This window comes from Myodes glareolus, chromosome 8, assembly GCF_982192425.1.
Source record: "Myodes glareolus chromosome 8, mMyoGla1.1, whole genome shotgun sequence".
Classification (NCBI taxonomy): Eukaryota; Metazoa; Chordata; class Mammalia; order Rodentia; family Cricetidae; genus Myodes; species Myodes glareolus.
Window position 1 is genome coordinate 108094934 of NC_142033.1, and position 12154 is coordinate 108107087.

General features: G+C 53.3%; 1 protein-coding gene across 1 annotated transcript in view; it reads right to left on the reverse strand.

The window, feature by feature from the left end:
* The window catches only part of Tmprss9 (transmembrane serine protease 9), a 21459-nt gene extending 20347 nt beyond the window's left edge, over nt 1-1112 (reverse strand). Inside the window, exon 1 of the mRNA XM_048460675.2 lies at nt 938-1112. Coding sequence (XP_048316632.1) covers nt 938-1085 — 148 coding nt within the window. The 5' untranslated portion in view covers nt 1086-1112. The remainder of the gene's footprint in view (nt 1-937) is intronic.
* Between the last annotated feature and the right edge of the window lie 11042 nt (nt 1113-12154).

The following is a 12154-nucleotide window of genomic DNA, read 5'->3' on the forward strand; positions in this document are numbered from 1 at the left end:
ACTGTGACTTACACCACAAAAAAGAAATAAAACATAACACAACTGGAAGAGGTGGGGGTGCGCTGTGTGGCAGCCTTTCTGAAGGCTGAGGTGGGAATCCAAATAGCAGCTGGAGAGCCGGCTCAGCAGTCACAAACACTGGCTGCTCTTGCAGAGGACCCCGGGTCACAACCTCCTGCAATTCCAGTTCCAGGGTCTGACGCTCTCTTCTGGCCTCTGTAGGCACTGTACATATATGTGCAGGCAAAACAGTCATACACAGAAAACAAAAATTAAAAACCAAAATCTGCCGGTCCCGGAATCCAACAGTCTCAAAATTCTTGCAGTCAGGGAGCTGGCATCCAGGCGTAAGGGCACACACAGGGACAAGGTAAGGGATAGGCTCAGCCACTAGAGGGCAGAAGTCACCCATGCCAGGTATACACAAGAAAGTGTCCCAATTGTATTCATCACATTCACAAAGAATAACCATTTTAACAGGCTGTGGCTGAGCCACGCCCTAGGCGGGGCTCCACCCTGACCACGCCCCCAGCCCCTCACTGAGGCTTCTAGGCGGGGCTCCACCCTGACCACGCCCCCAGCCCCTCACTGGAGGTCTCCAGATGGGAACTCGACCCCTAAACCACTCCTTTGTTGCCCTGACTGATCAGGAACTCAAGATCCTTCTGTTGCAGTCTCTCTAGCTCTGCCACCCCAAAAGCTGTCACGACTTCCACATGGCCATTCCTACTCCATTTGCCCCCAGTGCTGACCACTTCTGGATTCCTTCCAGGTGGGAAAACAACGCCCACTGCCACTTCTCACTCACCCCGCACATTCTTGGACTTCGGAGCCTGTCCTTGCCGGCTGCTGGCTCTGGCTGGATGCTCAGGACACTTAGGATTGTCCTTTGGAGTGTCCCCTACTTCAAGGGCCCAGCCTTCCTCCTGCCACTTACCCAGAAGAACTCCTAGGGAGAGGACAACCATACTGATGGCCACGACTGTGGCGACAGCCATCCGACAGCAACCAGAGTACGGAGCAGGGACAGGAACGTGCTTTGTCATCTCCGACACAAGTTGTAAGTCAGGTGCAGTGGGCTCCATGGCTCGCCAAACTCAGGGCTCCAGCTAGACGCCTGCAAAAAATGAACCGAGGATTTGTCTGACCCTCAGCCACTCTTGGTTTGCGCCTACTGGGAGGCCAGGGACAGGGCAGGCCCATCCTAGCCTCTGTAGCCCAGTGAGGCCAGGGAGGAGAGATGGAGGACACACCCGGAAAAACATGCCAATTCTTTGGGGGTGCAAGAGATATCAGATGGTTGTGCTCTCAGAGGAAGGGAGTTCAGTTCCCAGCATGCACAGGGACGCTCACAACTGTCTGTGACTCAGGTTCCAGAGGGTCCGAGCCCCCTTCTGGCCTCTGTGGAAACTGCACTCATGCACACACAGACATTAAAACAGACTAAATGTCCGTTAATTTCTCACTTACTGTCCAGGTGAATGTGGCTGTCACGTGCAGCAGACACAGCTCTGTAGGTGAACTTTGTCCTGCAGTGCATCCGCACCTGTATCAGGCTCTCGTGAGGCTGTGGGGACTTTTTTTTAAAATCTATTTATTTATTATGTATACAGTATTCTCGGTATTCTGTCTGCATGTATGCCTGCAGGCCAGAAGAGGGCACCAGATCTCATTACAGATGGTTGTGAGCCACCATGTGGTTGCTAGGAATTGAACTCAGGACCTTTGGAAGAGCTCTCTCCTGCCTGGGGAACTTTTTTTTTTTTTGTCAAAAATTGCTCTAGCTGGTTTAATCCCAGCATTTGGAGGCTGAGGCAAGAGGATCTCTGTGTGTTCAAGGTCAACCTGGTCTACAAAGAGAGACAACCGGCGACACACAGAGAAATTTGTCTCAAAAGAAAAAAAGAAAAGAAAGAAAGAAATTCCTGTAGAACTTGTATTGTAGCGCACACCTGTGATTTTAGCGCTCCACAGGCTGAGGCCAGAGGATGGTTGTGTGTCTGGGCTACAGAATGAAATCTGCTTCTTGTCATCAAAAGAACAAACTCTCCCCTTCTCCCTTTTTTTAAGACAGGGTTTCTCTGTTTTAGGACAGCCCTGGCTGTCCTGGAACTCATTCTGATGACCAGGCTGATCTCAGAGTCGAAGATCCACCTGCCTCTTCCTCCCGAGTGCTGGGATTAAAGGCGTGTGTCACCATCACCTGGCCAAAACTTAATAAAACAAATAAACACATGAATACTCCCTTAAAGACATAAAAGGGCTGTCTAGGGGGTTCAGGGGTCCTTGCTGCCAAGCCTAATGACCCGAGTTGGATACTGACACCCACAAGGAGGACAGAGACGCTGACTCTTGTCCTCTGAGCCTTGCACACTCAGACTAAAGAAACAGTCGGGCATCTCTCCCAGAGGAGCCACACTTGGGCCCTAGTGTCCCCCAGTCTTCTGGAAAAGTCCACACCCACTCAGGGAATTGTCCTATTTTTTTCTTTCTGAGTGCCTCTCTTTCATGTAGCTCATGCTGGCCTCAAACTCACAATCCCCTTCCCTCGGCACAAAGATATTTATTTTAATTTCATTTGTTGTGTGTGGTGGTGCACCCCTTTAACCCCAGCACTCAGAGGCAGAGGCAGGCAGACCTCTGTGAGCTCTAGGCTAGCCAAGGTTCTACTGGAGATTCTGCCACAAAGGAAAAGAAGAGAATTCACCATTTTATTTCCAGACAGGGTCTCATCTAACGCATGTTGACAGAACTTACTGTCCCTCCTGGTCCTACAGCTGTTCAGTCATAGACACACACAGAGGTCTACACTAATCATAAACTGGTTGGCCTATTAGCTCAGGCTTCTTATTAACTCTTACATCCTACATTAACACATTATTCTTGTCTGTGTCAGCCATGTGGCTTGGTACCTTTTATCAGCAAGGCATTCTCATCTTGCTTCCTCTGTGTCTGGGCGATAACTGCAGACTGAGCCTTTCCTCTTCCCAGAATTCTCCTGTTCTGGTCGCCCCACCTATACTTCCTGCCTGGCTACTGGCCAATCAGGATTTTATTAAACCAGTACAAGTGACAAACCTTTACAGAGTACAAGACCCTTGTCCCACTGCAAGTTCAAGCTCCCCTTGGAGTCTTGATTGTCCTGATTCTACCTCCAGAGCACTGGAAAGACAGAAGCGCACCCCCTTATGGACCCGAGCGCCCCCTCTGATCCTGCCGTCTCCAGGCTGAAGCCCATTCTTAAGGGAACCTGCCTCTGCCTGAGGCAGCCACCATGCCTGGCAGAGGGCACAGGGCAACAGCCTGGCTGTGGCAATACTCACACCTTCACATTTAAGTGACACTGCTTCTGAAGGAGAAAACGCTATCTCTGTGAACCTCTGGATAAAGTGGAGAGGAACAAAAGCTACAGAGAAGCCCTGAGTAGCGAGGCTGCAGCCTTGGATTACTGGAGAAAGCGTTGGTGATCCTAACACCCATGCATTCACGTGTGCACATGCACACACATACACACCTGCACAAGCACAAACACACATGTACACATGCATGCACATGCATGGACACACATGCACGCACATGCACAGACACACATGTACACATGCATGCACGTGCATGCACAAACATAGGCACATATGCTTGCAAGCACACATACACTAACACATACACATGCGTACACTAACACAGTCACACATGTTCGCACACTCATGCACGCACACACATGCACGCGCACACACACGGACACACCCACACGCTGTGCTCACCTGTCCTGTCCCCACAGCCTCCACACAGTCCTGCCGCAGTGGCCCCGCTCACAGAGGACTTGCTGCTATTGAGCACTGAGCACAGAGGCGCCATTCAGCACTGTCTCTTCGTGGTAATTACCCCGGGGTCACCCTGGCTACAAATCACACAACCCAGAAAGGAGTAGATCAAACTCTGTGAACCTTGGGATACCTGGGCCAGGGAGACCAGGCTACCAAGAGAGCTCCACAAAGCCGGGTGACGTGGTACACATCTGTCATCCCATCACACAGGAAGCTGAGGCAGCGGGGATTGCTGTAAATTCAAGGCTAGCCTGGGCTACATAGCAAGCTCAAGGCTAACATGAGATACCCCTTTCAAACAACACTACCCAGACATGGCGACACACATCTGTATCCCTGTACTTGGATGAAGGAGATCACCAACAAGAAATTCAAAGTCATCCTTGGGTCCTCAGCGAGTTCCAGGCTAAGTTCCCAGCATGAGCCACCAAGAGAGGCACTGTCACTAAGAATGAGGGAAATAAAGAAAACTTAATTTTTTGTTTGTTTGTTTGTTTGTTTTGTTTTTCAAGACAGGGCTTCTCTGTGTAGCCCTGGCTGTGCTGGAACTCACTCTGTAGACCAGGCTGGCCTTGAACTCACAGACCCTGCCTCCCGAGTGCGGGATTAAAGGCTGTGCCATCACTGCAGATTACAAACGCTGTAGCTGGTAGGGTGGCTTGGTGGGTGAGGGGCTGTCGTCAAGACTGACGTGTTCCATCCTGGAACCCACACGGTGGCGGCCACTGCTGTACATTTTCCTTTGACCACACAGCCTCAGTAGCACGCTCCCACACAGACACTAAACACACGGCCTCAGTGGCACGCTCCCACACAGACACACACACACACGGATAAACACATGGCCTCAGTGGCACGCTCCCACACAGACACACACAGATAAACAAACATAGAATCAAAACAAAATAAAAAATGTAAAAGTCAGTCGTGGCGGCACACATATTAATCCCGGCACTCTGAAGACAGAGGCAAGAAGATTGGGAGTTCTAGGTCGGCCTCAGCCACAAAGCAAGTTTAGAGGTAGCTTCAGTTACATGAGACCCTCATCTCAAAATGCAAAACGATTTTTAAAATGCAGAAAAGGGGACAAGGGGCAGACCCACAGGCACCAGAGACTGCACTCTGAAGAGATGGAGTGGCAGGAGGTGACATAAGGCCCGGGACCGTGCAGCCAACAGTCACCCCACTGTGGGGCACGCCTGGCTTGTTTCCATCCCGGAGTGCCAGGAGTGGATATCGATGGCTAAGGAAGGCCCAGAGCAGCAAGCGGGCACAGCTCGCACCAAAGCTGCCCCGGGCCTCACATTTTTTGTGAGGCTCCAACAGTGTGACTGCTGTGGCCAAATCCAGCCAGGGCCTTTCAGAGGGCACGGAAATGGCCTCCCAGAAGCCGCGAGACTTGGCACAGAGGGAGTAAAAACCCAGCTAGGCTCACCTCTGCTTGAACCAGAGAAGATTAGAAAAGCCAGAAGGTCCCGGCAAACCCTGCCCATGTGGGCCCTTGAATGGCATTTTTAGGGGTCTCAGGGGGCTGTGACCTCGAAGATGCCCGCACTGGCTGTGCCCCAGTCTCCAGAGTCTGTGAATATATCACCTCATGTGGGGAAAAAGATCTCTGCCCATAGTTCTGGGTTGGTAACTTAGCTGGGAACCACCCTGGGTCATTAGAGATCTACTTTCACCATGAAGTCCTTAGAGCGAGGCAGGAGGGTGACCCCGCATTGGAGGAGGGGCAGAAAGTCAAGGGGTGTGAGTCCCATACCTGCTTTGATGGAAGGGATTTGGGGACTTCCTGAGGCTCTGAGAGGGAGCATCCCTGCCCCATTGGAAGTGGAGTGGAAGAGCCAGGTGGAAGGTGTGTGCCAGCGCACCTGGCTCGACAAGGCTTTTGTTGTTGTTGAGATGGGGTTTCTCTGTGTAGCCCTGGCTGTCCTAGAACTCAGAGATCCTGCTTCTGCTTCCTGAGTGCCACCGGGATTAAAGATGTGTGCCGTCTCACCTTGTAAAACAGTTCTATGTTATATATATTTACTGGACATGGTGGCACACATTTGGGGCCAACAAGATGGCTCAGTGGGTAAGGGCACTTGTGGCCAAGCCTGAAGCCTGAGTTCCACCCCCAGGAGAGAGCCACGTACCCAGAGCTGCCCCCTGACCTGCACACGCGCACCATGGCACGCTTACGCCACGCATGTATAAGTAAAATAAATAAATACATTGGCAGAGCTGAGGAGCAGCAAACAGCATCCTGACGGTGGCCAGACGTTTGCCCCTCGGGATGCAGAGACGGGTCTTCTCTGCTAAGCTGGTGTTCTAGCTTCAGAGAAGGTTGCAAGATAGTCGGTGCTGGAAGATTCTCAGGCTCCAAAAATGTGCTCTAGAATGAGTTTTCACTCTCACTGCTTTTTGAAGACTACGCGTGGGGCGGGAAATGAAAGGTGGAGTGGGTGGTGAGACAGCTGATAGCTGATTAAGAGTAAGGAGCAGAGCAGCCGGGTGGTGGTGGCCACGCCTTTAATCCCAGCACTCGGGAGGCAGAGGCAGGAGGCTCTCTGTGAGTTCGAGACCAGCCTGGTCTACAAGAGCTAGTTCCAGGACAGGCTCCAAAACTACAGAGAAACCCTGTCTCGAAAAACCAAAAAAAAAAAAGGAGTGAGGAGGGAAGCCCTGGTCAGCAGCTCAGGGAGACGTGGAACACCCCAGACACACTGGCCCACGCTTTAGCAGGTGGAGGATCGTGAGTTGGGGGCCTGCTAGGGCTGTGTAAGACCTGGGGCGCAGTGTGCTCAGTACTCCTCTTGCACACAGGAAGCCAGGGTTCCATTCCCAGCACCCCACAAGGCATGGGGTACATGTTTTCCCTATACTGGAGGCAGAGGATAAAGGGATCATTCTCAGCTACAAGGAGGCCAACCTGATCTCACATATGAGACCCTTTCTCAAAAAGAATTAAACAAGAGAGTAGGCTGTCATTCACCGCTAGCTACCCAGGCTCACGGAGCCGGGCCAGTCTGACTCTCTAAGTCAAGCCAGGACATCATCCGGTTGGCCTTTTCTTCACCTACCTGAATCGCTGAGTAGGGGTCAGGAATGAATCTGGGGTTCCCAGAATGTGCAAAGTGGGAGGGCTGTGGACAGGGCTGTGAGTGTTTCCAGACTCCTGGGCATGCCAGGGGAGTCTCAGTTTCCAGCCAGCTTGTCCTCAATGCCACCCTGATACTTGGCAGTGTCAGTTCTGCATAGACAGAGTAGAGTAAGCAACAAAGAAGGAGCCGCAGGCTAGGCCTGGGCATTGCTCAGTCATTAACACAGCAGATCCAGTAGGAATGAGGGGCATGGGTAGTCACTCCAAACTCCAGTACCCTATGCAGCAGTCTGTGGCAACAGGGAGGTTTCCTAAAGCGTGCTGGAGGATTCTGGGTGGGGCTCCACCCTGACCACGCCCCCAACCCCTCACGGGGGGGATTCTAGGCGGGGCTCCACCCTGACCACGCCCCCAGCCCTTCACTAGGATTCGAGGTGGAGCTCCTCCCTGACCACGCCTCCAACCCCTCACTGGGGGATTCTAGGCAGGGCTCTTTAGTGGTGGTATATTGTGTTTTAATAAATAAAGCTTGCCTGAAGATCAGGGTGCAAAGCAGCCACACTAATCAGCTGTAGAGGCTGGGCAGTGGTGCACACCTTTAATCCCAGCACTAGAGAGGAACATGAGACAGGAGGAGACAGGTCATGGACAAAGGGCCGCCGCCCCTTTCGGCCCAAGGTAGGGTAAGAGCCCACTGGCCACTTTGCTATTCTGATCTTCAGCTTGAACCCTGATACCTGTTTCTTGGTTTTTATTATTTGTGCTGCATTTTTATTATACTGTGCTCCATCCTGACCAGACCCCTAGTCCCTCACTGGGATTTTAAGTGGAGGCTCTGAGCACACTTCCAGCCCTGTTCTAACTTTTACCTTGAGGAGTTGGGCTGACAGGTCAGGCAGCCAGCCCTCTTATCCTGCCCTGCCCTTCCAGCTCCACCCCCATCCTGGCCCCAATCATGAAGTAAATCACTCAGCAAGCATAAAAGAAACGCAATAAGCTTGTTCCTTTTCTATCTCTCTTTTTGTCTCCAGCGTTTTTGTTAGCCTCGCAAGGGAAGAGATGTTTGGGGAAAAAGACCATTGATGAGACCTCTGGAGCGCTTTCAGGACTGTAATGTGCTGGGAAGAAAGAGAAGCCACTGACGGTGTGGGAGGCGCAGGAAGCTGAGAATCGCCCAGGGCTCTCAGGGAAGGTGTTCACACAGACCTACGTACAGCAGGGGCTCGCTGTCCTCCTGGGGACATTAGTGAGAAAGATTGTCACTCCATTTCAGTTCTTTCTCTCTGTTCCTCTCTGCCTCTATTTCTGTCTGTCTCTGTGTCTGTCTGTCCCAGGGTCTCTCTGTATCTCTCTGTATCTTCCCCGGGTCAGCCCTGAGCAGACTCCCACACTTCTAGCTGAAGACACAAGCGTGTGTCCTCCATGGGTCACCACACCTTGTGACGTGTGCCCTGTGGGTGACCAGGAGCCAACGGCCCTCACAGGCCTCAGCAGTCACACATCACTACAGTACCATGACACTCAGCCACCAAAGCCCCACACGGCTGTGCCCTGCGATCCACGGCCACTGATGCAGTCAGTCCCCGTGGACACATGAGAAACACCACACATAACCACATGTCAGCACAACATACAGATCTCACCTGACCACGGAAGCTGTCACAGCCACACACAGGAACACTCACGGAGCCGCAGAGAGCCTCCAGTGCACACCCTCAGTCAGTCTGGGCCACATGACATGGCATGGGCATGGCAGGTGCCAGTCTGGGGTGGCGTGTGGCACTTGGGTGCCCTCAGCCGTCCTTCCTTCGAGTCTGGTCGGGCTGGGTAAGCCCTGAAGCACAGATCTACCCAGGCGGGGTCTCGGAGCCTCAGTGTAACTTGGGTGATGGGGAAAGGGAATGAGAGACCCCAAACCATCAGGGACCCTGGAGCACAGCATTTGTCAGGCCCCCACAAGTGATTTCTGGCCAGATCCACTGCGAACCACTGATCCCCAAACAGCCATCGTCCCTGTATGGTCCTCCGTCACACAACAACCCAAACATGAAAGACCCTGCTTGGGGCACATAGGACCCTTCAGTGTCACACCTATGACTGCAGCGTCCTTGCACACACATACCTACACACCCGCCACCTCCCTCTCTCAACATAGGACCTCACTCTGTTGCCCTGGCTGTTCCAGAACTCACTCTGTAGACCAGGCTGGCCTCGAACTCACAGAGATCCGCCTGCCTCTGCCTCCCAAGTGCTTGGATTTAAGACAGCACCACCACCACCCTGCACTCTTCCTGCCCACCAGGAGGACTTTGAACACCCAGCACTTCCCAGTTCTATCATGGAGAAAAAGACTGGGAAGCTGGAGTGGGAGAGGAAGGGTGGGGTCCCCAATCCTCTACCCAGCCATAGCAATGCACCCTAATTGAGACACCTAACTAAGCTCCATTTGCTTAGCCCCGGCTCTTCTCACTCTGCCCAGGGCAGTTCCCAAGCTGGATTGCCTGCACACCAGGGGAGTCTTCACAGGGTACCCCAGACTTTCAGCCCCTTACAATGCACCCCTCCAGATGGTGCACCCTCACCCCCCAGAACTTTTCAAACTGCATATCCCATCTTCCCAAGGGAAATCTGAGCCCTGAGGAGACCCCGGCTCACCGAGTTCCAGCCGTACAGCCTAGCGGAGCTGAAGCTGCGGGAGACACCCAGACACCTGGGAGCCAGGGCTGAGCTGGGCAGACAGGGAGGGGTGGGGCTTACCACAGGTGGGAGTCACCCGAGCAGGGCACCGCCCTCTCAAATGGCCACACACCCCAAGCCCCCTCTCCTGAGGTCAGCGACTGGAGATGGGCCCTGCCCACATCTGCAGGGAGGGTACCTGGAATCAAGAGGGGGACCTGACCACAAGGGAGGGTCCCTGATCAACTGGAGGGGGCTGTATGTGATGACAGCAGCTCTGTGGACAGCTAGGCTCCTGGGCAGGGTAAGACAGACCGAGGAAGTGGGCCTGAGCCTCTAGGAACTGAGTGTATACTTGTGATTCCTGGTCTGTGTGAGTTTGTCCCTCCCTCCCTCTCTTCTCTTCTGATAGGATCTCACACAGCCCCAGGGGTCTTCAAACTCACTTTATAGCCAAGAATGACCTTGGACTCCTGATCCTGCTGCCTGTGACAGGCACAGGACAGACACCAAAGCTAGAACCTACGGTTTCCTGCAGGCAGTCAGCTCTCTGCCAAACCAGTACTTTAAATTGGTTTTTTGTTTGTTTGCTTGCTTGTTTGAGATAGAGTCTCATTATGTAGCTGTGGCTGTCCTGGAACTCACCTGTAGACCAGGCTGGCCTTGAACTCCCAGAGATCCGCCTGCCTGATTCCCTGTGCTGGGATTAAAGGCATGGTCCACCATGCCCAGGTTTTTCTGTGGTTCTGTGTCAGTACCCATGGTGGCCAGAGGCATCACATTACACAAGAAGCTGAAGTTAGAAGCAGCCCTGAGCCTCCCACCACAGGCACTGGGCACTGAACACAGGCCCTCTGCAAGAGCAGAAAGCGCTCTTAACCCTCAGCCATGTCTCTGCCTATCTGTCTCTGACCTGTGCGCTGGGATTCCCTCCCAGGCTGGAAGTACAGGAAGGCAGCCATGTGCACAGCATTTCTGTGGGCTGTGAACTCTGGTCTTTGCACTTACACAGCATGAGTGCCTTGACTACTAGGCATCTCCCCTGCCTGGGACCATTTCCCGAGTGATTGGTGACAGCATGTCTGTGCCTTATCTTGTGGTTTATTTGGAAGGAGTGGCTGCAAACCAGGGCTGGAGCAGGGGCATCCTCGAAGCCTCACCTGACGTAACCCCTGCTCAACTTGTGCCCCCTGGCTCTGGCCTCACCCTACAGAAAGGTCCAGCAGATGGATGAGATGCAGTGTGTACTGGGCAGGGCTCCTGATGACCCACCCCCTGGCACAGCGGCACTGCTCTTTCCAGGTAGGGCAGGTGTAACCCTCCAGAGCACGGGTTTTAAGCTGGTCTCCAAACCTGACCATCTCGAGGGCCTCCCATCTGCAGAGAAGGGTCTGCTCACTTCTCAGGGATTGTGTGCGCTACCCTATGACTACACTCCTCATTCTAGAACCCACCACCTTGATTTCTTACAGCCCACTAGACCCTGTCAGGGGGAAGCAAGCACCCTGACTCCCACTGGCCTTAAGGCTGCTGACACCCATCTTTCTAGCTGGGCACCCAGCATTCACAGACTCTCCTCCTGGGTCCCTTACACTTCAAGGACCTCACTCCAATGGTCACCTCCTCCAGACAGCCTGCCCTAACACTCCAGTCCCTCAATTCAGAGCCGATGACATCTCCAATGTAGAACTGAAGTCTCTGGAGCAGAGACTGGAGGGTTGAATGATACCTGCATGTAGGTATAGATGGTAGTTATGCATCTGGCTGATGAGGAAGAATGGGGCCAACATGTGTGGTCTGACTGTCTCAGTGAGGACATTCCTTGGTCACCATTTTGTTCTTTGTACCTAGCACTCAAGATAGGGAACTAGCTCCTCAGCCCTGCCTCCTCCTCCCTCCCCAGGCTCCCACTAGCCTTGCCACCGTTCAACAGTGTAGAGGATGTAGGTGGGCGATCACATCCAGCTGTCATCCACCCACAGGCTTGCAGCCCACCTCAATGCCCGAACTTGTCTCTGGGCAGCAACAGTATTTCCAGGCTGTTAACTGCTGATACTGCTGTTAACCCTGGGGCAGACATGAGGACAGGGGCACCTCAGATCACCGCCCCTGGTTCAGCCTGCACCTCAGGGGTGACTTTCTGCAGGTGCATTGCCTGCAGGGGGTGGGGGGAGGCTGAGAGCTGAGCGAAATGGCACACACTCCATCCTCAACATGGACGGAAGGTAAGGTTAAATCCAAATGCTGCAAAGATGCTTGCCACCATGCCTGAATCTGACCTCAACCAGCTCCTGTGTGTACACTGTGGCACGTGTGCCCCCTCCAAGTGGAGGGGCCCAAAGAACCTAAATCTACTTTGTTTGGTTTCTGAAGTAGTCTTGTCACCCAGGTGAACCTCGAACTCACAGGGAACATGTAGCTGGGATGGGCACCAGCTCCTGCCCCTCCTGAGTGCGGGCATGGCAGGTGTGCCAACACATCCTATTCCTTCAGTGCTGGCAATGGGTCCCAGGGCTTTGTACATGGGAGAGAACTCTGCACGCGGTGCGGCCCAGTCCTTGGATTTTGC